General features: G+C 46.8%; 1 protein-coding gene across 2 annotated transcripts in view; it reads right to left on the reverse strand.

The window, feature by feature from the left end:
- GMPR (guanosine monophosphate reductase) overlaps positions 1 to 26,827 on the reverse strand; it is a 43,254-nt gene extending 16,427 nt beyond the window's left edge. The window contains exons 1-5 of one of the 2 annotated variants that reach the window (XM_069493129.1): positions 26,634 to 26,827; positions 19,430 to 19,549; positions 17,097 to 17,180; positions 13,781 to 13,954; positions 1,658 to 1,739 (exon numbers count right to left, since the gene is read on the reverse strand). In XM_069493129.1, the coding sequence (XP_069349230.1) occupies positions 1,658 to 1,739; positions 13,781 to 13,954; positions 17,097 to 17,180; positions 19,430 to 19,549; positions 26,634 to 26,720 (547 nt within the window). In that variant the 5' untranslated portion in view covers positions 26,721 to 26,827. The remainder of the gene's footprint in view (positions 1 to 1,657; positions 1,740 to 13,780; positions 13,955 to 17,096; positions 17,181 to 19,429; positions 19,550 to 26,633) is intronic. The other variant, XM_069493130.1, reaches the window with a different exon arrangement.
- Positions 26,828 to 27,048: the final 221 nt, after the last annotated feature.

The raw sequence follows: 27,048 nt of genomic DNA on the forward strand, positions 1-27,048 counted from the left end.
TTGGTACATTATTTTCTCCTGCTTAGGGGGCCAGGGGAACCCATTTTTAATACTTTTTTCTAGTTCCCAGGAGCTTCTCAGTAATGAACCTTTTTGTAATGTTATCGCTTAGATACATAAATACCCAGTATAAATACTATAAAGAATTTATAAGACTTAAATATGGTCTCCAATCAATTTAAAGTAGTTCCCATGCACCAAGCTCAAAGAAGGCCCCTGACTCTATTTAGCTTTGTCTGTTCTAGACGGGCTGGGGTGGGGGGAGACAGTGTATGCAAAGAGGACGTGAGTGAAGGAAACACGTGCAGCTGAATGCACAAGATGACATCGAGAAAGGCTCGTTAGGAGCCTAGAAACGTGTCACACACCCTCACATCCTAACCTGCACCCACCCAGCACAATGGTAGCTAACAGGCACTCATCTGATTGAATAGGTGGCTGGCATTTTTTCTTTGGAAAAAAGTCTTCCTGGTCTATTAGCCTATTCTATTATTAATCTGGTCTATTACAGCCTACCCTAAGGGTGAGCTCCTGCTAAGTAGGGACTGGGCCTTATCCTTTCTTTGACTTTCCAATAATGGAAGACAGACACTTAGGAAAGACCAGAGTTATCCTTCTTCTTGTTCAGACTACATTATGGACTGGCTTACGTGAGTGGTAATATGAAAAGCCCAATCTTGACAATCTCCCTGTCAAGAGATCGTCAAGAGATTGCTATGGTTCTTCCTAACAGTCTCTTCCAATGCACGCTCTTCCCTTGAGGCTGATGACTGTGCCAAGTCACAATGGCGTCACCTGCCTGTCAGCAGTACCCTCTGCCACTGACTCTTCTCATATTGGTTTATGGTTTGCTTCCCTTTTTAGTAGTGTCTTTTGAGTGGGAGATTTCTGTTTTAAATCTTTGCTGTTTTTCAGTTCCAGCTGAAAATGTGTACCTTTTTTCTCTCTCTCCAATTTTAGTGTCTGGCAAATAAGGGATGTGCAAGGATGAATTTGAAAACACGGCAGCTCATCTTCAAGTATGGCAAAAAGGGAAGACGAACACCAACTGGCCCGAGAGAAAATGGCGCCACCCAGTGTAAGGACGGAAAGGCTCCGCCTCCTTCCTCCACTCATCCTGGGAGAGAATGCCTGAGACAAGGATACTGGCAAACTCTGTGACCAACATGTATCAGGCGAGGAGCCAAAGGTGATAACTGCCTGGGCCACAGGTCAAATTCAAAGGTGGCCCCATCGCGGCAAGCTGATTTGCAATGTTTGGTGTCCTTCAAACATTCACAAAAACTCAACTCATTCATGTCCATTAACTATCCCCATGGATTCTTCACTTCCCCTTCTCTTCAAGGTACATGGGGTCATTAATGTAATCTGCCTTCCTTTCTTCCACATTCACATTCTGGAACCAACCTTCATATTCTAAGCACATCCAAACTCATTTAGAAGCGCCCTGGAGGCATCAGAAAGCAGCTCAATGATACTTCCCATCACGGGTTTCCTACAGAAGCTTAATCAATGATGCTTCCGGAAAACAATGTGCTTTGAACCTGTGGATGAGTCATTCATTCATTCCCTTCCAGCCACCTCCAGGCCCCCAGAGCCACAGATCCCATTCTTTCCCCTCCCCCACACCCTCTGCTGTGCTCCCAACGTGTCTTACCTGGTCCAACTCCCACTTTGATGATATCTGCTCCAGACAGAATGAGCTCTTCTACCATCTCTCCCGTCACCACGTTCCCTGCCTGAGACAGAAAGAACACAGGTCACGATCATGAACTACTTCTGGTGACTGAGGACCTCTACACCTGAACACAAGAATGTGCATGTCCTAAAGTCAAAAAAAGCCTGGGGGACACTGGACAAAATTCCTGAGTCTACTTAAGTCTGATACTTGGTGGGCCAAAGTGTTCTGGTTCTCTTCCCCGCTGAATAAGAACACAGAATTTGAGACGTGGAGACCACTTCTGGGAAAGATCCCTGGGTGAGCTGCTGGTATGAGAAGGCACAGCACTATGTAATGTTAGAACTAGAAAGTATGTTAGAGTGTCTAAGTCAGGGCTTTTTGGACATCTCAGCAATGGACAAAACAAAATCTTACAGCAAACCCAAATACATAAAATAAGTAATGCAACACTCTTCAGTGATTAAAATCTTTATTGTTGGGCATAAAATGCTTCGCAGTTTGTAAAACCCCTGAAGAACCTCTATGGAACCCGAGGGAGTTAGGATAAGAAAACGGTTAAGAAAACACCTGAGTGCCCTGCTCTAGGGCTGGGGTTCCGATCTAGACAAGAAAAGGCAGATGGGCCCGTAAGGACCACATAGCATTGGCATGTGTTCTGTTTACGGAACACAAGGCTCTGGCCCAAAGAATAAACATAGAAGCCAGGAAGCAGTGGAATCTATCAACCAGAAGGATGTGTCTGGTTTGGAAATAGTACAAGTTCTTTCACTGCAGGGGTCTGGGAGTGCAAAAATAGCCCTTTTTATTACAATTCACTGCCCTGTGGATTCTTCAGCTGGTATATAGGATACTTGGCAAGATGCCCTGACTGAGATTTCACAACTGTGCAAAGTCATGCTTTGCAAAATGCATCCCTACTCACTCTGCTCGTATTTTCTGCACAGAAGCCCAAGTGTTTTTTTGTTGAATTGATTCCCAGAGGGAATTTTTCATTTTTAACCTAGAAAAGGTGACTTTTCACTTCCTATAAAATGATGTTGGAAAAAAGTGATGAGGAAGGCTCAAAGCTACTTTAATCCAAACAGCAGCTGACAATGGAAACTGACAGCCCAGAAAGAGAACTAGAGGGAGATTAAAGAATTAAAGTAAAAGTTGTATCCTGCCTCCCAATTCAGAAAACCTTAAATACTTGCAACAAGCATAATGGTGAAAAAACATAAATACAGAGCTGTTTACATAAAACTAAAAACTTATATACACAGAAACACACATATTCATACGATCAACAAATAGCCAGACAGAGATCTGCAATGACAACAAAGGGTAACTAACCTTAACATAGTAAGAACTCTTATAAATCTATAGGAAAAATGCTAATACTTCATTAAGTGCCAAAGGACATGAACAAACTAATAAAAGAAATACAGTGGCTAACAAAAACAGAGAAGTGTTCAGCCTCACTAATAATCAAATGTAAATTAAGATACCAATGAGGTACTACTTTTCACTTAACAAATGACCAAAAAGAACTGGTCTCAAACTCCAGTTCTTCCTCACTGCTTGACTTGCTAAACAACCAAATGAAAAAATCAAGAACAAAAAAACCTTAGGAGAAACTACTCTCAGCCCTCCACACAATTTCATTTTCAATGTGGATTCTTTTTTCCCAATCTGGTGCCACCTATGAACCGTTTTATTTTCAAGGGCCTACTTTAGGCAAAATAAATTGATTTAAGTCAGTTCACAATGCCCCATAATACTCTGAAATAAAAAATAAAAAGTTAAAAAAATAAAAAAAAAATTTTAAAAGTCAGCAGTAAGAAATCAAATCAAATCAAATCCTACTAATGTTTTGAGGTCATTTAAATCTAATTGCTATCTCTTTCAGAAAGCCTCCCAATTAGAAGTGACCACTTCTTTTGAATTCTCAGTGGCACTTTGTACTTCTCTGATGTCACTTAGTATATTCTATTACGTATTTTATTTATGTTTATATGTGAATTTTTAAACTTGGTAGAACTTTGGGAAAAGGAAAAATACCTTGTTCGTTTTTTTGGTCTCTATATTGAGTTAACTGAATGTTGTTTAATACATTATTGTTACACTGATTTGACTTGCTTTTAAATTTATTAAAGTTCTACACTAAAGGAATGGACATTTTCCACTAAAAAAAAAAAAAAAAAAGTCAGCTCACAATGGACATACCAGGTACAGCCAGGTAGGCTCAAAGTAAGTTTTAAAGTATCGAGAAGGCTGGCACTGTTTTAGTAACCCAGAAGCTTCTACCAATGTCTCCCTCTCCCCTCAGCTACCTGCATGGCTCCTGTATCCATCTGTGGTCAGAACGTGGTCACCGCCGATATGTGGAAAAACCCAGAGTAATTCTGGAATGCCTCAACCACGCGGCACATCCCAACCAGCAGTGGACGGGGGAGTTTCCACTGGCGGAAACAAAAAGCTGTCTGTTCAAGTTGGAAACCAAAAAGGGCAAAAATAAGGGAAAGGAGGAAAAGACCAAATCAGAAATGAGAGCAATGATAGGAGTCTGGTCAGGCTTTGGAGAAGTCCCTGGCCTACCACTACGGTGGCCTCTGGGCACGCAGCCTGACACAGGGAGGCCGGGAGGAGCTGGCCAGGGGTGACTGTGTGAGGAGTCGCTTTATCTGGGCATGAAGCACCTCTGGTGTGGAATGGATACAGGACCGTCAGAACGCGGCGCGCACAGCAGCACAGCACTCTGGCCACCCAGGTAGTTCATGCACGTTTATTTCCTGGCCAGACACGATAAAACGGAAGCTGGGAACCCTCATCTGGGACCCTGAATCAGGAAGGTGGGGGTTTCAGCTAGATGTCCCCTCTTCCTGGGGAGGCCGAGCACCGTCCAGACTCCCTCATGCTCTGGACGGCAACAAATGCTCTGCTTTGTCAAGGAGAGGTTGAGGGCCGAGGAAAAAGACATAAAAAGAGACAAAACTGGCCAGGCACAGTGGCTCACACCTGTAATCCTAGCACTTTGTGAGGCCAAAGTGGGAGGATTGCTTGAGGCCAGGAGTTCGAGACCAGCCTGAGCAAGAGTGAGACCCCGTCTCTACAAAAAATAGAAAAAAGTAGCTGGGCGTGGTGGTGCACACCTGCAGTCCCAGCTACTCAGGAGGCTGGAGCAGGAGGATCATTTGAGCCCAAGTGTTTGAGGTTGCTGTGAGCTATGACACCACTGCACCATAGCCTGGAAAACAGAGTGAGACTATCTCAAACAAACAAAACAAAAGTTGCTATGGTCTGAATGTCTATTTCCCCCAAAATTCATGTGTTGAAATCCTTACCCCCAAGGTGATGATATCAGGAGGTGGAGGCCTTTGGGAGGCAATTAGATCATGGAGGCAGAGCCCTCATGAATGGGATTAGTGCCCTTATAAAAGAGACCCAAGAGACCCCTCCCCCTTCTAACACATAAGGTTACAGTGAAAAGACAGTGTGTGAGGCAGGAAGCAGACCCTCACCAGACACTGAATCTGCTGGTGCCTTCTTCTTGGACTTCCCAGTCTCCAGAACTGTGAAAATAAATTTCTCATTTCTATAAGCTATGCAGTTTATGGTATCTTATATTGTCAGTTATATAGCAGCCCAAACAGACTAAGACAAAAGACCTCTGAGCAAAAATAAAAACCAAAATTGATTTGTCTCAATTTTTCAAGCTTTCCTTTAGATCCCAACATCTATGGCAAAATAAGTTCGGAAAGACCTACGGTTGGCTGGGTGCAGTGGCTCACACCTGGAATCCCAGCATTTTGGGAGGCTGAGGTGGGAGGATCACCTGAAGCCAGGAGTTTGAGATCAGCCTGGGCAACATAGCTAGACCCGGTCTTTACAACAAAAACAAGATAAAAAAAATTAGCCAGGTGCCTGTAGTCCCAGCTACTTGGGAGGCTGAGGCAGGATGATTGCCTGAGCCCAGGAATTTGAGATTACAGTGAGCTATGATCATGCAACTGCACTCCAGCCTCGGCAACAAAGCAAAACTTCTGTCTCAAAAAAAATAAGTAAATAAACAAAGACAGCCCTGGGATAGAATGATGCCGGACGTCCCTCTTCCTGTGTGGTTTTGAGCAAGTCACTTCAACTCTGAGTCTCAGTTTACCCTGCTGTATAAAATAGGGCTAGTCATACCCACTTGTGGTCATTATAAAATCTATAAAGAAAGTTCTCTCAAATTCTTAGCAGTGTCTGACTCTCAGTGGTGCTCAGCCAATGTCAGTCCCTCCACTTAAAAGTGAGTTCTGTATACTGCTCTTCTATCCACCTTTTTTTTTTTTTTTAGTTTTCTGTAATTATGGTTGAATACACCTAACATAAAGTTTGCTGTTTTAACCACTTTTAGGGGTACAGTACAGTGGCATGAAGTACATTTGTTCACGTTGTGGTGCCACTGTCACCATTATCTATCTCCAGAACTTTTTCATCATCTGAAACTGTAACTCATTAAACACTAACTCCTCTACCCACCTTTTACTGGCTCTTCCAAGGCCCTCTGCCAAAAAAACTCTTTCCCGTAGAATGATAAAAGGCAGAGGGCAGCCAATGGGCAGCGAGCTGGCTCTGGCCCACAGCCTGCCAGCCCCTAACATCGGGATGGAGTATCAGCCCAAGCGCCTTCTCCCGAGCACATGGAAAATGTCCCTCCACCTGCCTGCGGAAACACGGATGCTGTCAAGGCAATAACCACCTTTCAGATCACGTTAAACCGAGTTTATTATGTGACTCTTGGAGATAAACATCACCTGAACTTCTGAGGCCTTTCATAGCTTTCAGCCACAGTTCCAGAAAGAGTGCAAAAACAGGAAATCCAGGGAATAAGGCCTGAGAGGTGCCATGATCAGCCTTACATGTCCCTCGTACCTCAGGGAGGCACGCTCAACCAGCAAAGCTGCCCACAGCCCCACACCTATAAGGAATAACCGAAAGGAGGTATCCACCTTTCTGTGAAAAGGTATAGAGCAGGGGCGTCTCTGTGTGGCTCAGACCCTTGCCTGACCACAGCTGCTGGAGAAAGAATGCAGGCAGGTGAATGCGCCATCGGCCATGCATGGAAATGCCAAGGCCCTGCCCATGGCTCCCGGGGTACCCCTGACTGTGGAGGTGGCACTGCCCCAAGGGAACAGAGCTAGGCCTCTAGTCTATTCTGCAAAGATTAGGTCTCACACACCTACCTCCCCCAGACTGGGTCAGAAAGAGCCACCAGCACAAAAGCATTCCTCAGACCCAACACAGGGACCTCCACATCCCAGCAAGCCTGAGCTGGTGGCACAAGGCTGGCGACAGCATGGTGTGACAGTCACAGGCCCCAGGCAAGCCACCTGACCCCCAACACCAAGTCTGCCTCTCACTGGCTGTGTAACCGTTGCAAAGTGCCCTGAGCTAAGACAAAGTTTTACATCAATAAAAGTGTCATCATCCTTAGTCAAAGATTTGTTACTAGAAAAAAAAAGTACCTAGTTGAAGTTAGTGCCTCTTCCCACGGTACCTGGGAGGCACCCAGAACACACGATTCTCCTTCCTTTCTGGAAGCTGCCAGGCACATGGTGATAGGACTTGTTCCAGTCTTCTCTCCATAAGCCAGCACCTCCACAGGACCCTTTTCTGTCAAAGGTATTCCCTACAAATCCCTGCTTCCCCTCCCCACGTGGCAAGGCTCACCTTAGATGAATGACAAGAAGGAAACCCAGGATGGTCCTGGGCACAGACAGCAGCAGGCTCTCGCCTAACGCAGGGACTGGGAACTGGCAGCTTCCGCAGGGACCGTGTCTGAGCTTCCCTTCTGCGCACTGCATTGTCACGATCACTAACACTCAGCACTCACATCTTTCGGTTCCAAAACACTGGATAAATGCGAATGTGCCTTCACAATGCCTCCAAACGCCATAAGAGAAATTACATTTTCAAAACCCCAAAAACCGAGAGCGTAAGAGTTTTCGAATGAATCACAGACTTCAAGCATCAGTACAGGCAAAGAATGGCTTAAGAATAAACATCTGCGTCGCCAAAGTCTCCTGTTCATTGCTGGAGAAACAAACAAGAGCAATGAAAACACATCGTCCCGAGGCCCTCGCTGGCGGCGGCTGCCCAGAGGGCTGCGGGACCTCTGCACCATCTCCCGGCTCCCAGCCTCATCCCCCACGGCAACCCCAAGCTCTGCCCTGGCAACAGCACCCGCTCCCTTGTCCTACCCAGCCTCTCTCCTTCCTGCACCGCCCTGTCTCCCCTGGTCTTTGCCCTTGCAATGGAGAGCTCTGGGACACTAATGCACTTCTGCTATCACATGTGACATGTTTTCTCTCTCTTCTTCAAACAACCAACCCCAATACATATCCCATCCTCCTTCTCTTTTTCTGAGCAACTGTTGGTGAAGGCTGCACTGCTTACAAAACAGCAGCCATCAGAGCACCACAATCCTTCTCCAGCCCTGTGATCCTCAACCTCCTTTCCTCACAGGTTGTGAACTAAAATAAAATCTTAAGGCTCCCCACCACTGGCTGAATGAATGGACCCCCTCTTGGCCAAGGGGATACCCTAAAACTGAGTTGCTGGCCATGAGAAGGGAGGTCAGACCTGCCTCATCAGGTCCCCCCTCCCTTCTTAGAGGCAGCCTTTGTTACTCATTAACAGGCCTAAGGCTACCAGAGATAAACCTGCAGGTCCTCAATTTACACAACAAATCTCTGAGTCTGGACAGACTTCATTATCTTAAAACATTCCAAGCCTTTAGACAAGGCTTCATTTCTTTAACCAATTACAAATCAAAGAGTCTTTAAACCCACCCACAACCTGTTAAGGGGGGGGGGGGGCCTTTTAAATGTCCCACCTTTTCCGGCCAAAGTACACCTTCCATGTATTGATTTATGACTTTACATATAATCCCTGTCTCCCTAAATGTATAAAACCAAACTGTAACCCAACCACTACGAGTCCACTTGCTCAAGGCTTTCTGCGCATGGCTCCAAGCTACGGTCTTGACATTTGACTCAGAATAAACCTCTTTATTTTATAGAGTTTGACTTCTTTTCCATAGACAAGGTAAGGAAAGTGAGATTCAGAAAGCAGGCAACTTCCCCAGTGTGACTCAGCTCACAGTTTCACACTGACTGCAGGGAAAGGTATGATCCGAATGTTAGTCTCCCCCCAAAATTCCTATGTGGAAACCTAATCCCCTAGGTGATGGTATCAAGTAGACCTTTGGGAGGTGATTAGGTGATGAGAGTGGAACCCTCATAAATGGGAGGTTCAGGGATGCTTGTTTGCCCCTTCCACCGTGCGAGGACACAGCAAGAAGGCAGCACCTATGAGGAAGAGGACCTTCCCCAGACACCAAATGTGCTGGTGCCTTGATCTTGGACTTCCAGCCTCCAGAACCATGAGCAATACATCTCTGTTGTTTATAAACCAGTCGGTTTATGGCATTTGATGTTAGCAGCCCAAACAGATGAAGACAAAGGGCATTGAGTTAGCAATTTTAACAGTGTTACACAACCAGCTGCAAAGTAGAGAGAGAGGCGAAGGAGCTCAGGAAATTTCACCCCAAAATATGGCTCCTTGGTATAAAGAATATTTTGCATTGTAGCATTAGAGGGGCTTTCCCTCTGTCTGCATAAACCAGACCGATGGATCAAAAGAACAGAGGGGACAACTGACTTCTCTTTCCCTCAATATATTACAGAATGCCACCAGACCTGGCCCAAATCATTGAAAACATAATACCTGCCTCTCAGGTTAATTTACAAGTCAATCAGTTTCCCCCATCCATTCATCCTCCCTAGCAACCCTTTAAGGGCCCCTAAACAGAATTACCTATACTCCTCATTTTCCCCCCTCCCCTCTAAAAGGCCCATAGAAAAATATCTGAACTTCATTGGGATACTAGGTAATCAATCATTCCGTGATTCTCCCATGTGCATGGTGATAAACCTTTCTGTTACTGATCTGCCTTAATTGCGAGTTGATCTTTCAGTGAACTTTCCGGGGAAAGGGCAAGTCTCCCCTCACCCCTACAGAGGAAAAGAGCAAGCGAGGCATCTGGAAAACAGTATTAAAAATTAGCTCCAGGAGCCAGGGAGTACTACACAGCTGACATAAACTGACGCAGTGGAAGTCGAGTATACTACCTAGCAAAAGAAGATACAAAAGATATAAAGGATTAGCATTAATATAAGGTTCAAAAATGACATTCTTTAGGAATGCATAAATAAGTGGCAAAACTAGAGACAGCAAAGAGTATCATGGTTAGGGTGGGGGTTCGTCTGAGGTGGCGAGTAGGGGGATTCCAAGTGTCAGTACACAGAAAGGGTGCTTATTTCATGATTATTGATTAAACTTCCACGTTTTTTACACGTTTTCTGAATGTGTCACATTTCACAATGTATAAAATGAATTACAACAAAAGGTGGAACCAATAAATCGCCTGGTTAAATCCATGTAATTTCTGATTCCTAATCCCTCATAACTCATTTGTACACAAAAATGTCAGTAAATGTCAACAGCAGCTTCCCAAGTTCATTAGTCCCTCGTATCTCCAGAGCTATGAAACTAGGAGAGGTGAACTAGAAAGGTCTGATGGCCCCACCCCAGATCAGGCCTGTCAATGGCAACCTTGGGCCTATCTCCGCGCCTTCTCTCAGGAAGGAATGAATAAAGGACGCTTCTCAGGGTCAGCAAATCTTTGCCAAGCTCTTTCTACAGATCCAGGCAGGGTCCACAGGTTTAATGCCACATGCTGTTTACGTGCTAGCAGGTCCCAGCCGGGGCATGGGTGGTTCTGCTGTCCTGGGAATCCAGCTTTCTGTTTCCTCTTTTAACGTTTTAACATTGTCCCAAGAGAAAACGTTATTACCGCAGAACGCTGGGGCGGAGCAGCTACATGGGGCTCAGAGACACACAACCACTGCTGGGTCACGACAGCGGGTGACATCATCACCCTCCACTACCTACTGCCCAGTGGAAGAAGGCAGCTTTATCACTAAGGTTAACAAGGACGGGTTATGTTGACAAGTCTCTGCGGGCAGTGTGGGCTAACAGGCAGAGCTCGCACTTCATAGTCAGATCGACGTGGCTTCAAACCCCAGCTCTGTCGCTTAATGTCGGTGTGGCCTTATAAAAATTCCAAAGTCTAAGAACAAATCAGAGCTTAAGATTCCTCAGGGGTAGTAAATTCAAGATGATAGTTTCTACTCTTTACAGAAATGTCATAAAGAAAAGAAAATGGATGTAAACCTTCAGAAACACGGCAGGGACTTGTTTGACATAAGAAAACAAACAAACAAACTCCTTTTCTTAGTCTTACAGCCCAACACAGAACACTTCCATGACCAAAAGGGGGAGGGCTCCCCACATGCCAAGTAATTCTCCGGCAGACACCTGCAGGTGTTCTACAATTCAACTTGACTCTGACACTACCGAGTCGGGGTCAGACCCCACAGGTTAGGGCTCAGTCCCACAATGCCGCCGCCAAGCCACGCCTCCGATGCCAAGTGCAAGGAGCAGGTTACCCACAACTTCTGTCCAACTTGGCTACAAACCAGAGGGTCCCACGGCCCCCTTTCTCAGGTTCAATTAATTTGCTAGGGTGGCTCACAGACTTAGAGAAACACTTATGCTTACCAGTTAATTATACTAATAAAGGATATGATGAAGGATTCGATGAACAGCCGAACAAGGAGACAAAGGACAAGGTCTGGAGGAGGCTGTCTCCATAGGGCTGGGTGCACCCCTCTACCAGCATGGCGACGTGTTTACCAACCAGGAAGTTCTCCAAATCCCGTATTCTTGGGGTTTTTATGGAGGTCTCATCACATACTCACGATGGATTATTAATTCAATCTCCAGCCCCTCTACCCTCTCTGGAGAATGCCGGCGGGGTGCAAGTTCCAAGCTTCTAATCACGGCTTGGTCTGCCCTGTGACCAGCCCCAACCCAAGAGCCCCCAAGAGTCACCTCATTAGAATGAAAGCTGCTCCTATCACCCAAGAAATCCCAAGGGGTTAGGAGCTCTGTGTCAATGCTCTTAGCACTCTGGAAATCACAAAGGTTCTAGAAGCTCTGTCTCAGGGACCAGAGTCAAAGACCAAACATTAGAACAGAAGATTCTCCTACTGCCCCTATCTACAAGGGTTTTAAGAGTTCAGTCTCGGAAAGTGGAGGCAGAGACCAATATATACAGATATATTTCTTATTACTTACAATATTCAACAAACGTTATTATCAAAAAACAATGAAGTTGGCAGCACTATTATGGAGGGTAAAATGAGTTCTGCTATTTCCCACCCCACTTCTAACACTGGTACAGCAGGTTGACCTTGGAATAACTCTTGATCTTTTCTTCCCGTGTGTTTGGAGAGCAACATACTCTCATTAAAAATCCTTAGAAGTCACCATTGAATTGGTTTCACTGATCAACACCTAAGTGCACATATATGAATAACATTCATCAGGCATCGGGCAGATGGGAGGGGGGAGGAGGGGATGGGTGTATACATACATAATGAGTGTGATGTACACCATCTCGGGGATGGATGGACACACTTGAAGCTCTGACTTGGGGTGGGGGGTCAAGGGCAATATATGTAACCTAAACATTTGTATCCCCATAATATGCTGAAATAAAAAAAAGAAAAAAAATCCTTAGAAGTCCTTTAACAGAAGATTATAAGTATTATAACTTATAATTCCTGCCTCCCAACTTCCTTACAATGATGAAATGTAAGAAGAAACAAAGTTCAAAATTTTTAAAAAAGAGGTTAGGTAAATTATCTCAGCATCAGTCAATCAGGGCCATGGTAATTAAGACCCGTAAAGACATGCAAAATTACAGTACAGGTTTTTCCAAAAGCCCAGCTGTGAACCCTAGAGCTTCTACTTGCTTTTTCTGCAAATCCACCTTTCCCAGAAGTCACAAATACACATTGCTTTTGGCTTCTTTTTTTTTTTTTTTTTTGGTCAGGATTTTACTCTGTTGCCTGGGCTAGAGTGCAGTAGCATCATCATAGCTCACTATAACCTCAAACTCCTGGGCTCAAAGGATTCTCCTACCTCAGCCTCCTGAGTAGCTGGGACTACAGGTGCACACCACCACAGCTGGCTTTTTTTTTTTTTTTTTTTTGCAGAGATGGGGTCTTGCTATGTTGCTCAGGCTGGTCTTAACTCCTGTCCTCAGGCAATCCTCCCACCTCAGCCTCCCAAAGTGCTGGGATTACAGGAGTGAGCTACCATGCCTGGCCCACAAATACACATTCTAACTAGTGAAGGTGCTGATAATTAGGGAAATATAGGCTAACTCAAGAAACAAAGCTCCTAGTATGGGCACAGTGGCTCATGCCTGTAACCCTAGCACTCTGGGAGGCCAAGACGGGAGGACTGCTTGAGCTCAGGAGCAACCCCATCTCTACTAAAGATAGAAAAATTAGCTGGGCATGGTGGTACGTGCCTGTAGTCCCAGCTACTTGGGAGGCTGAGGTAGAAGGATTGCTTGAGCCCAGGAGTTTGAGGTTGCTGTGAGCTATGACGATGCCATTGCACTCTACCCAGAGCGACAGAGTGGGACTCTGGCTCCAAAAAAAAAAAAAAGGGCTCCTAGATCAAATACCACACTGACTGGTTTGCCATCAATAGTGGACTACTAGGAAATTTCCTTATTGTGGATTTCAACTCCTAGAGCAGCGTTTTCTACTGGCAGTAGGGGCAGGACACAGAAGACCTAAATACGTTAAACTGAAATCTAGTTACAGTTCAATATACAGTTCAGTATAATGTTCAATTACACTCTTTGTTAAGGAGTAACACAGGTCTTTTTAAAAGGTATCACATGATGAGAAACATTTTATGATATTTAGTAAAAATAAGGAGCCAACACCCCAAGATGTTGATTGGGATTTTATTTTTTATAGAGGAGAGCCAGTTTTCCGATCTTCCACAGATAGCAGTGGCCTATCCTTTAATTCTCTGCCCGTCTTTGACGAAGGAGGCACTAAAAGCCCTGAAGAGAATACAGCTCCCCCCAGCACACTGAACGACCCTCTTTTCGTCCCCGTCTTGAAATTGTTCCACCATACCTACCATAATGGTGTGTTCGGGAAATTTGGCACGGACGAGTTTCACGAATTCCACAAAATGTTCCGAATACCCGTTAGCCACATCCAGGCAAATAAACTTAATCTGTGGCACAGCTTCCAGGATGCTGGTCATCTTTTCCAGATCGTTCTGCCCGCTGCCCGAACTCACGGCTACATGCTGTACCAAAATAAACCAAGGAGCACAGACATGAACAATAGCATTCACGAGTCAGATCCCGCCTCCAGCCATGTGCCTACTTTGAGGACAGGACAGTCACCCTTTGAGGTTTACCCTGGTCAAACACACAGGGCACCTGCTTAAGAGACATGCAACAGCAGAGGCAAAGGAGATTCACTCATCAAATTATCTAAACTTTGATTCACACCACTGAATTCTATACGTCCTTAAACCTAGACCTCAGCCACAAAATCTTTCCAGTAAATAGATTCTTAAATATTCAGGAAGTCTTGTCCTTGGCTTCCATTTCATTTCCTCCAACTCTCTCTGTGGAACTCTGAGCTCTGTGGGCGCCACTGGTGCGAATATGTCGCATCATGGAAACTCAAGGAAGCACAACGAGGGCAAGTGGGGAAGAGTTCCCAGGAAGAACGAGGGTTGGCCAGTCAACTCTGTCTTCCCCACTCCAACGCTGTGGCCTTCATCTAAGCACCTCGCTGGGGGAGCAAGAGGAGAGGGGAAGTTGGGTAAAATCCCCCCAATAAACTCATTCCTATTTTTGTTTTTACTCCCAATAAAATATTACCATGACATGCAAATCTTAACCTGTACAAAGAGGTTCACCTGTCTGTTCTCCTATAAAAGGGGCAAAAGTTCTCAAGGTGTAAGACAAACAACCCCAACATGATCTTTCATGACTACACTTGAACATGGCTAAATCTGAAGCCACCACACCTTGCTCTGTAGTACCCACCCCCCTCACCTCCGCAGCACCAGTGCCCTTGGACCCAAGGCCTCTGCCTTCTCGAACATCTGTTCTTTGGGAAAGAACTGGTTTTCAATAATTTGAGCCTTAGTGAAACTAAGCCCTGAGCTGTGCCCAGAGTCACTATGTCACCTTTTATGAGAATGTTTATATTTCAACTCTTATCTCTAAACCTTTAGCCACAAATGACGAACATATTAATATCCTAATATCCTTTATGTTATTCCCCAACATCACAACAATGTAGCTACAGCCCAGACACGGAGTGTGAGCTGACTGCTGACATGATACATACTGACTCCAGATTTCTCTGTGCACTCGCATGCTGGCCTTGTGGGTCACGGTTCTCCCTGCGCCAGCCGGATCCACACATTCTTCCCCTCCCACTGGAGTTTTGCTACCCTTCTTAGTTCACTGTTCATTTCTGTTAAAGTCTGACACTGGGAACTCAAAATTGGTTCATTCCTCTCGGTGCTACTAAGTTTTTAAAATTTTCCCTTTTAATTAGCCTTTTATTAGGTGGGGGTGGGGTCGTAAATCACATGACTATACTTGGTAAAGAAGCTCTCCCTTCTCCAATTAACAACATATTGCCAAAAACTCACTTAAAGAACTCCAAAAGAGGTATGATCAAAGAGAAAAAAGAAAATCATTGCTCTCAAAGTTATTATAGGGAAAAGGAGAAGAAAGTGAAAACGAGTATAATTCATTTGAACACAATGTGGCAGAAATGAAGGACTTATGATTGAGTCAGAATTATTTTGTCTCCAAAACCACCTTACAGTGATCAAAATCTACACATAATTAAAGCGCAGTCACAACCACAGAAACAAAAAGGCAGTGAAACCTCAAAAACAGTAAGATATGAAGTCATTTTCCAATCACAGATGATCTGATTACAGAAAAGCAGCCCTAACCCAGACAGACCTGTCTGCCAGCTTTGGGCTCCCCAGAACGTGTCAGGAGGAAATTCAGGCATGTTGTCGCAAGGCTTTTTATTGTTATTTTTAAAATGTCTCTTTTTGGCCAGGCACAGTGGCTCACGCCTGTAATCCTAGCACCCTGGGAGGCCGAGGCAGGACGATCATTTGAGCTTGAGTTCAAGACCAGCCTGACCAAGAGGAAGACCCCGTCTCTACTAAATAAAGAAAAAATTAGCCGGGCGTGGTGGCGCACGCCTGTAGTCCCAGCTACTTGGGAGGCCGAGACAGGAGGATCCCTTGAGCTCAGGAGTTTGAGGTTGCTGTGAGCTAGGCTGACACCACCGCACTCTAGCCGGGGCAACAGAGTGAGACTGTCTACAAAAAAAAAGTCTCTCTTTTTTTTTTAAACAGCTTTACTGAGATATAATGACACACCACATAATTCACTCAGTGCATAATTTGATGATTTTTAGTATATTCGCACAGTTGTCTAATAGTCACAATCAATTTTAGAACATTTTCATGCCCTCCCCTCCAAAAAACTCCTTCATCTCTTAACCACCCCCCTACGGTCCCCCATCCCCCCGGCCTCAGCAACACTAATCTATTTAGTGACTGTATAGATTTGCCTATTCTGGACATTTCATATCAATGGAATCAGATATGTGGTCTTTGGTGTCTGGCTTTTTCACGCAGCAAAATGTTCCAGGCTCACCCATGTTGTGCATGTACCAGAACTTCATTCCTTTTTGTGGCTGGATAATATTCCATTGTATGGATAACCACATTTTGTGGATCCATTCATCCACTGATGGACAACTGGGTTGTTACAACTTGGGGGCTACCATGAATAATGCTGCTATGAACATTCGTGTACAAGTTTTTGTATGGACATGTTTGAATTTCTGTTGGGTACACAGCCAGAAATGGCACTGCTGGGTCATAGGGTAACTCTTACGTTTAACCTTTAGGGAAACTGCCAAATCGTTTGCCAAAGCAGCTGCACCATTTTCCATTCCCATTAGCAACGTATGAGGGTTCCAATCTCTCCACATCCTTGACAACACTTATTATCTGTCTTTTTGATGACAGCCCAGTGGGCATGGAGTTTTACTCAACTCCAAAACAACTTGTCACACTCAGTTGTTTTATCTACAGCCAAAAGACGTGTTCAGACTAGATCCACCTTGAAAAACCTGGCAGGGAACATGGGTCTTCCCCAAGCTCTGGAGATACAACACTTTGCCTTCCAAGGGAAAGCACAGATCAATCCTAGCAGTTTCATAATACGATGCAGAACAGGTTTCCTCAGCAAATCCCTGGCAGGGACACAGGGCTGGAGAAACCCTGAACTCTGCATGTCCCTCTGCTGCTGAATCAAATCCTCTTGAAAACCCTGAAGATGTTTTCCCCCTGCAACACTTATTAATTTACAACCAGACTCCAGTCATACCTGCAGGCATTCCGGGTGATTTGAGGCAAAGAGTTTCCAGTCATCCAGGGTGTAATGCTTATGAACTGCTGTAAACATTGAGTGCTAGAAAAACAAAACAGCATCATTAGGATGAGAAACCAAGTGAGCCCTCCCGCCTGTCCTCCACATGGAGGTGGCATCCAACAAGTCAAAGGCATCAGGTACTCCTGGTGTTCCTGCCATTCACTCTTAATTTGCTTTGAATATGCTCCTCCTAGGAGCTAAAAAACAGATGAAGGTGCAACTGTTTCCCGCTCTAATCTGATGAGACAACACTGCACTCAGGATTTGGGAGCCTCTGCTCGGAGGCAGGGAAGGGATAAAGGAAGAGTTCCCAGAGCCCTACCCCAGCCCACGTGGCTCCTGCTCACACCTGACTTAGACCAAAAGCAGCACAGATGGTCAAAAAAGAAAAGCAAGTGGCAGGTCCCCTGTGCAGGGGAGCAGGGCCATCCTAAGACGAACTTTTGTTTAACCAACCCTAAAGAACCTCACCTTATGCCTGAAAGCTTTTCCTTGTGTTCACAGCCTGAACACCTCCTGCTAAAAGCTAAACCCATGGGTCAGTTGGTATTCCTGAGGGAGGGAATTACACAAATTAGAACCCTAAATCTATGACTATCGACCCAGCATTTATTGCCTGCTTTGTGCCAGCCCTTCGCATACATAATTTAATTCTCAGAACGACTTTGAACAGTATTATTAGCTTCATGAGCAGAAATAGAGCTTAAGAAATTTAAATTTACAAAATGTAACCAATGCTTGGCTAGGAAGAGGGGAAGGCCAGGATCGAACTTGGCTCTGACTACAAAGCGCAGGCTCCTTCCTTGGTGACAAAGTCCTCTCACCTAACTTCCGTGGGGCTGCCTCTCTCCGCCTACAGTTTCCAATTTCTCATTCTAAAACTCTATTAACTTACACTAACTCTGTGGATCCTGGAAATAGCAAGTTCATAGTTATTCATAGTTATTCACGGTTATCTATGCCAGTGTACACTATCTCGTTACTGGGGAGACCTTCCCTAATAGTCTGTGAAAATGGGAAGAGCATTGCAAAGTTCTACGTTTTTCATGGACTGATAAGCTGAGTTGCGAATTAACCCAGCTAGTTAACGCCCCCTGGTACCTCCACTTTTACACAAATACATAATTCATTAGTAACGATGACTGATGACAGAACAGAGCAAGAAAAAATGAGGAGAAAAAAATCGGAGTTCCTTTAGCAATTAATTTATTAGCCTCTGGCCCCAAGCTCAGTAGGGGCTGAGGTCTCACAGACGATACAATAGATCATGGAGTCAGACGGGCCACCCCTACTCCATTTTTGGAGCTCATAATTTATTTGAGAATCTTTTCCTTCGAATCACTAGCTAATAATGAATCCCAGCACCTCCCGTGGTTAGACCTGCTGCCCACAGTGAGAAGCTCTTTCAACTAATTGGATTTATCTTTTCACTTGGCAGGCATGATCAACAGAAATAGATACAGAGCCCCTGTGTGCACCAGCAGAAAACATTTCACATCTAAGATGTGTAAGATGCTCTGCACCTCAGACATAGCTGCATTAGACAAAGGTCCTGTCCACAAATGGCTCTTCCTTTATTTTTCCCAAGGCCAGTTTACTAGCTACTCACTTGATAGAAAATCACACTGGTAGTTTGGCTAAAAGAGATCTTGAGCTTGCATTGTGATCCATCAATTTCAGTTGAGAGGTAAGTCCCTTAAATTCCGGAGTCAGTTTGGGTTTGAATCCTGACTCTCCCTCTACCTGGCTAATGGCTTGGGACAATTTCCCCCTCCTCTCTCCCTCTCTCTGCCTCAGTTTCCTCATCTGCAAAAGGACCTACCTTGTGGAGTTGTGTCAAGAATCAAGAGATACAGCATACGCAGTGTTTGGTACCTAAGTGGTCAATAAATGTCTTCCATATTAACATGTGATAAATGCTACAGAACAGACTGCATACGAAGCAGCTCTGTCTTAATTTTAAATGGGATGTCGCTCATCTATCATATGGTACTCGTCATGTTGTCTAACTTCTTTTTGTATCTCTAATTTCTAAAACCACCCTGGGCAATTTCCCAGCAAAAACAAAGGCAGATCTAGAGCATGTCACTGAATGCAAAGTCCAGACACCGTCCATTTTCTGATTAAAGAGGGAGTATCTCCAACATCAATCAGACTCAGAACAGAGAATGGCCCAAAGCGTCTCACTTTTTTCCTCTTCCCTGTGTCTAAACAAGTCCAAGGTGGCTTCCTGACAACCTGTCCATACTGTGAGTGGCAAAGGAAAAAAAAATAGCACACCACCTCACCTGTGACATCACAGCTGCCATCTCAAATGTCCCCACAGTGTCCATGTTGGCCACAATGATGGGAATCCCTGAGTAGGTCTGCTTCGAGTTTCGAAATGTGAAGGTGCGCTCAAGATCCACCTGTTGGCAAAAAGGGGAAAGAAATGAGGGCTTTGCCCTTATGTAACATGAGCAGAATTTCTGCGGTTTGGAGTAAGTGGGAAGAACACAAAACAAGTGTCTGCCCCTTGGCCCCTGGATTCTCTTAGGGGTTGGGCCAGGTGTTCCAAAGTCAGCAGAGTCCCTGAGGAAACCAAGTAGAGTGCTGTGTTCAGGTGCAAAAGTCATACGGGCTCCTCACCCTCCTCCTGCACCAGCACAAGGCACTGGAAATTCTGCTATCAAGACAAGCCTCCAAATCAGAAGCTCTCTCCTCCTGCCTAGCCTCTCCAATCCAGGGCTACCTTCTATCCCCAGCCCTAAACGCCCACGTACATCTTATCTTTTCCCCACTTCTAAGCACGGGAAGGACCATTCCCCTTATGGGAAAATCTACTCCACTCTTCCCTGCCTCCCGCTCCTGGCACAATCCCCGCACTTACCTTTCACCTAGAGCCACGCTCCAAACTCACCCTGCAGCTAGCTCTAAACCATTAATCCCTTGGCCTTTCGTCCTCCACCAGGGCTGTTTAATTATGAGTGCCTTTCAAAGAGCTGGGGGGAAGTAAATTGCAACCATATGTTCCCGCACATAAACACTTGTTCCTTCCACTTGCAGACAGCTGGAGGGAGGGCACTCGCATTCCACCGTAACTTCAAGATCAGGGCATGTCTGACTAACCTTGCGATCAGGAATCCGGGACGATAGCTCAGCCGTGAGGGCGGGCTTAGCACAAGCAGGGCGCCAGGGCCAGGCCCTCACCCGGTGCTGGCACAGTCAGAAGGACTTCTTTGACCCAGGGCAGACCCCATTCTGTCTGCGTACAGATCATCCTCAGCCTGCTCTTATCACAAGGAGGCCACCCCCTCCAGGCTCCATTTCTCAAGTTCATTTTTGGCTGGGTTTGGCCAGTGGAGGACCCAGGGTGAGAAACCAGAGGAAACCCTCTGCCTTGGGCTGCTTCCCCAAGGCTCCGATCCTCTGGCCAGAGAGGCCTCTGTATTACCTGTTTGCAGCTATCCCTAAGAGAGCCCAGTCCCTCCCTGGGCTCCAGGAGCACTGCCTCCTCCCTCTGACTCTAAGGTGCGGGTGGCTTCTTGCTGCTGTGATCCCTGGGGTGCCTCAATATCCCATTTGGCATCTCAGCTATGTCAGGATGCCCTGCATCAAATTCCCTGTTTTAGATATTCGGCATTGTTTGTTTCTTTGCTGGACCCTGACGGATACAGACTGGAAGTGGGTGCTTACCCAAGGTGAACCAGCAGGAGAAACACAAGTGTGAATCTTGTGCTTCTGAAATAACTTAGACCTATATTAACGCTGGCTTCATGAATACACCAGCAATAATCCTTTCCTACCAGTGTTTATCTAGATCCTTTTATTTTCTTTTTCATTGGAGACAACTTTCGTTTTGTAATCAGCATCAACTCAGAAAATGCCACAGGACATCTCGAGCCCTTTAGCCTTTTCACTTCTCTCGCTTCTCCACACAGGGCTCCATGTCCAGAAGGCTTCCTGGGCGAATGATGTCATGAAAAGACCACCCTGGCCTTGAGCGACAATCAATCAGGGGAAATGAGGTGCTGTAACTGCATGAACATATGGGGTGGCTCATCCCTTTCTCCGCTTCCTTCCTGAAGATTCTTAGTTCTGCTTCAGCAAAGCAAATTATATTGACATTCTGAAAGGTAACTTAAGGGATCTGTTGCAACCTTCTGTGCAGCTGACGGCTCTGTAACATTTTGGCTTCACAGGCTTAAAACAATCAGAATTGCTCGGTCTCAAATTACTCTAACACTCCTCCGGCAGGCCTGGGGCTGGCTGCTACACTCTGCACGGGCTGAGATCACAATGGGTTTTCCTGGCACTCTGAAACCTATCAGCAGGACACAAGACACAGGGCTTTTCACGGAAAGGGGCATGACAATGGACTCTTCCTGTCATTTCTAGTTTTCTCCATAAGGTAGCTCTTCCCCATCCTTCATTCTGAGAATGAGAAATAAAATTATCTCCCCCAACCTTATCCACCCAGACACGCACACACATACACATACCAGACCAGTCATTCAATGAGAGATAACTATTTTAAATATTCCAGCCTCCCAGGAACAAAAGTTGGCATTTAATCTGGCACAGCTGGCCAGCGCACCAAATATAGCACTTCCAAATTCCCACTCTAAGCCCGACTTGACAGGGAACATAGAGTAACAAAGTCCCCTCCCCGACGTCAAAACCACACATTTCTGCTGATCTCTAACACACCTTCATTACTCAGGCCTACAACCCAACATTTTAGGGGCTGAAAACTACAAACGGAAGCCCACCTACTACATTCCTAAATAATTCGATATTATGCATCAAACTAACAAACTGCTACAGGAAGTATGTTCTACCCTCCTACCCTAACAAAAACAATTTCGTTCAAGGTCAGGAAGACTCCAGAACAAGTGGCAGGGGGAGCAGGCCCTGGCCCCCAGTCCACACCCACCCAAATCCTTATATACACACCCAGGGACACCCCACTCCGCACATTAAGCTCCGAGTACACCCACACACATTCCCATGAGGGGCCGCCACCTGGCCAGTCTCTGGGGTTGGAGGTGCGCACACCAGCAGTATGGTTGGTGCTTGGAAAAACACACCTAGGGAAGGGGCAGGCCTGAGAATCAGCTTGCAGTCACTTCGGGAGGGATAGAGGATTCTGAGTACCCGGAACACGGCCTAGAAGAAACCGCACAGCCCACAGGCCTTGCCCAGTGAGGTCGGGTACAACTAGGGCAGCAGAACTAGGGCCCAGACAGGGACCCATTTTCCTGGATCTCAGGATGGTAATGGGTAAAGCAATTCTTTTTATGATTGATTGATTTATTTTTATTTTTTGAGACAGGGGCTCTCTCTGTCACCCAGGCTGGAGTACAGTGGCATCATCATAGCTCACTGTAACCTTAAACTTGTGGACTCAAGCGATCCTCCTGTCTCAGTCCCCCAAGTGGCTGGGACTACAGGTGCGCGCCACCCCGCCTAGGTAATTTTTCTATTTTTTTGTAGAGACAGGATCTCATTCTTGCTCAGGCTGGTCTTGAACTCCTGACCTCAATTGATCCTCCCACCTGGGCCTCCCAAAGTTCTAGGAATACAGGTGTGAACCACAGCACCCCATGCCCGCCCGGCCTGGCCTGGCCTGGCTGGCAATTCCTTTCTTATGCAGACTGTGCGTTATCTGTTTCATCTTTGTAGTCCTAGTAGCTTAAAAAGTGTGGAAACTAATGCATAGCTAACAGATAACATAATAAGGATACTGTGCTCTGGCCCCAGCTTTTTGCCGTTCAGTGCTTGGGGGCCCCAGCCCAGCGCTCTGACTGTGGATCCGACCCCCAGAAGCCTCCCCTCCAGTTTTCGGGCTTCTGAGCAGCTCATGCCTCGCTGTGGCATTCCCAAACCATTCCCAGCGAGCCATTCCCAGCGAGCCAAGCCACAGGCTTCCACAGACGGAAAGGGCTTCAGAGAGGCCAGTCCGGCACACCCGTGTACACATCAGAATCCTCTTAGAAGTAAATTCCAAAATACACAAGCTCGGGCTGCCCCAAACTTCATGAATCACCACCTTTGTGTTGGAAACAATATGTGTGTTTTGGAGTGTTTCCCTAGGCAATTCTGACAGATTCATGACTAAGAACAAGTCTAGTCAAACCCTCTGATTTGACAGAGCAAAATTTACAGAGGCTCTCACAGGCTGAATTGTGTCTGCCCCCAAAAAAGATGTCTAAGTCCTAACCTCCCAGTCCCTGTGAATGTGACCTTATTTAGAAATAGGGTCTTTGCAGATGATCTAGTTAAGATGAGGTCATTAGCATGAGCCCTAGTCCAATGTGACTGCTATCCTTACAAAAAGGGGAAATTTGGACGCAGATACAAACATAGAGAGAATGTCATGTGGAGATGAAGGTAGAGTTTGGGGTCATGCATCTACAAGCCAAGGAAGACCAAAGATTGCCAGCAGAAGTTAGGAGAAAGGCAAGGAACGATTCTCCCTGACAGCCCTCAGAAGGAACCAACCTTGCTGACATCTTGATCTGAAACTTCCAGCTTCCAGAACTGAGACAATAATTCCTCTTGCTTAGGCCACCCAGTTTGTGGTACTTTAGTACAGGAACCCAAGGAAACTAACTCAGAGGCAGAAGTAATGGAATAGTTGGTGACAGGTCTCCTTTTTCCAGCCCAAGATTCTCTCCACTCTGCCACTCTCATCCCCCTTAGCCCAACCTGTTGCGATTGTAAAAGCTAGACCAGAACTCTTCTCACTGGCCCACTGGTGAAAAAATTACTACGGAGTTTTAAGCAGACAGGACATCCAGCATGTCTTCACTGTCCTAGGACAAAGTGGGCAATTTGCTGCAATTCTCTTCAATGCCCAACTTCCAAAGTTAGGGTTGCATTAATAAGTTAAAAAAAAAAATCTTACTAGCTTACGGACTAGAGTGGGATGTTAGAGGGCCAGGAATGGGTCCCAAGAAAGAGCTCAGGGAGGCAAGGAATGATGCAAGCTCCCCAGAGCATCAGATAAAAACAAAGGTCATGTCTCAATCAACAAAAATGGCACCTCCTCTGAAAAGATTATCCAGATGTCCCCACATAACCCTGTGGCACTTCATTCTTCTGTACCAGGGGCTGGATATTTGAGACATGACTGCCTCCCTGGGGGGCTCATGCTAAGGCCTCCTGGGTCACCCCTTCCTGTACTCTTTACCTCTGGGAGCTGACCTCAAATTCACTTCATGCATGCTCATTTGTGTGAGGCCTGTGGGAATGTCCCTGTAGGACTACTGAAGCTTCTGAGTAGATCACTCTTTTTCTCTCCATTCTCTGTTCACTGCCTATATTCAGGCTGGGCTCTTAGCAAAATGTCACAGTGATAAGGCCTGTCATTGACAGTCAAAACTCTCCTTCCCCAGCCAGACTCTCCTCCCGTGGTGTAGGTTCTCTCTCCTGGCTCCACTCAAACCTGCTCTGTTAGGCTCAATGTCAGTCATCTGCTGTTCAGTTTCCAACTTGCATCTAGGTATTACTTCTGCCAGGGTGCACGCATTTTCAGCTTCTGATTGTGCAATGAAAAGTTTTTATCTGCTTACAAAAGATTTCAGGCATCAACAAGCAAACTGAGAAACCATTGAGAGGGAAGATTAGAGAAGACTAACTAGATCCCTCAACACCACTGAGGCAAGTAAAGTCAGATTATGGGGTGGCCAGCCAGGCAGCAGCCACGTGCACTAGAGAGCTAAACTGTTATGGAACCAACTGGAAAGGCAACACCAGTTAACTCAGGCTTCTAGGCACAGAGCTGGCAAAATCCCACCAAAGTGAAGATAGGGAAAACATTTCTCAAGGGCACCTAGTTCTCACTGCACTGTGTACATGTAGGTTGCAAGGTGCCACTGGAAGCTGGAACAACATCAATGGTTGCAGTCAGCCCAAATTGCGAAACCAAGTGTTCCATGACATCGCTGTAGGACCGCTTACTATTCCCCAGGAAGGAGTAATTCATTCTGTTACATAAATCTTAAACATTTTACCTTCTCAAGATGTTTTCTGGTCCAGAAAATACATCTAATACATCCTTGTTTTGAGCATACAGTTTTTCTGAAAAATAAGTTTCTCTCTACTAAATACATTTAGAAAAGTTAAAGAACACTGAGACCACCAAATTATGAGTGTGCCCAGAATCCCCACATTTTGTCTTGGTCTAGCCTTAGGTACTGGTTACAGCTTCGGCTTCCAGAGGACCAGGCCTGCCTTCCCACCTGTTTTTGTTCAGAAGTGGCCCCGCTCTTTACACCAGAAAGGACATGAGGAAGGCCAGGCACAGGGTCATCCCATCTGGGGCAATAAGGGTTAATCATTCCCCCCCGCCCCCCCATTCTTCCAGTCCTGGCGGCTCCTGCCAGCCAATGCTGCTGCTTAGAGAAGGTGACTTGGTTTTTAGATTGGCCAAGGCAGGAAGCTTCCCTAATCCAAGCAAGCCCTCGGCTGGCAGCACCAGGCACTGCAGTCAGGCCTGGCCCTGGAGTGGGCAGCAGAGTTCTTTGTCGAGGGGATTGATTTATGGTCGTGTGTGTGGAGCTGGGACGCTGGCTCAGCCTCCTCCTGTTTACTCCTTCGGCCCCAGCCTCCAGACGTGTCCAGTTTCCTCACTTTACTCTCCAGCTCTAAGCAGACCAGGCAAAGCTCCAGTCACCAGCGCAAACCACTCCTGGGGACTCTGCCATTCCGTGCAACTAGTTTATCCTTCGGGGTTGACCTCCCTTCCCCCACCCCCAGGCTATTTCCAGTCCGGTCTCCACCTGTTCCTTTGGCTTCGAGCTCGCCGGTGCAGAACCAGCAAAATGCCCGAGGCTTCCAGTTCGTCCCACCTCCCCAACCCCAAGCCCGCACCCCACTGCGTTCAGCTGCCCGAGGGCTGGGGTGGGACTGCGGGCTGTGCTGTACCGCAGAGTGTCCCCAGGCCCCATTCCCAGCAAGGCCGCCTAAGTTGAGTAAACTCTGAACTTGGGCCCTGGGGTTCTTTTTCTGACCTATTAAAGAAATGCCAAGGCATGACCTGACGCTAAGGCAGCAGCAGTTCTCAGCACTATGAGGCACTGCCAAAAACCACAAGGACCTGTAGTTGTTTTTCTCTTCCTCTCTTCCCTGGCTCCACTGTTTCTTTTTCTTCCCGTAGGCGCTCCCACCCCCATTCTTTCTAAATCAATTGGCCACTTGACCTTTGTTCGTCGGCGGTCAAGTTTCAAGGTAAACTTCCCCCTGCCCACCCAACCGGGCGGACGTCTCTAGAATTTCAGGCCCGAGCTGGACGCCTTGATCACCGCCCTTAGAGACACCTCCAGTCCTGGCGAGGGACGGCTGGCCTTCCCCTTTCCCAGGTGCTGGGGAGAGAGAAAGCGGGCGCAGCACGCCAGCCGCAGACACAGAAAAGCAGGCAGGGTGACCCCGTGCCACCCCTTACACCCACCTCCCGCGCGCCACCCGGAAAAAATCCCAGCCCCACTGCGACTTCCGAACGGCCCCCACCTCGGCTCGGCTCTTGAGGCTGCTCCGCTTGGGTCGGAGCAGGACATCCTTGAAGTCGAGCTTGAGGTCCGCGTCTATGCGGGGCATGGTGCGGGCGGCGCGGACGGCTCCTTCCTGCGGCGGCGGGGCGCGGGCGCCTGCGCGGGCGGCGGGAGCCGGGGCTGCTGTGCGGCGGCCGGGAGCTCGCGGGGCCCCGGCGCGCTCGCTGCGCTCTTAACCCGCCGGACCCCGGGTCACGCTCCGCCCGCCCCCGGCGCCCGGGGGGCCGCGCCCCGCCCCCGCCCCCAGCTGCCGGCGGCAGCGCCCGCCAGCGACCTGGGCAGGGTGGAGCGGAGAGGAGAAGCGTTTGGGGACAGGCCGGCGGCGACTCCCTTCTCCCTCCCCGCTGTGTACTGTCTGGCTAGTTGCGGTGACC

Source organism: Eulemur rufifrons, chromosome 18, assembly GCF_041146395.1.
Source record: "Eulemur rufifrons isolate Redbay chromosome 18, OSU_ERuf_1, whole genome shotgun sequence".
Classification (NCBI taxonomy): domain Eukaryota; kingdom Metazoa; phylum Chordata; class Mammalia; order Primates; family Lemuridae; genus Eulemur; species Eulemur rufifrons.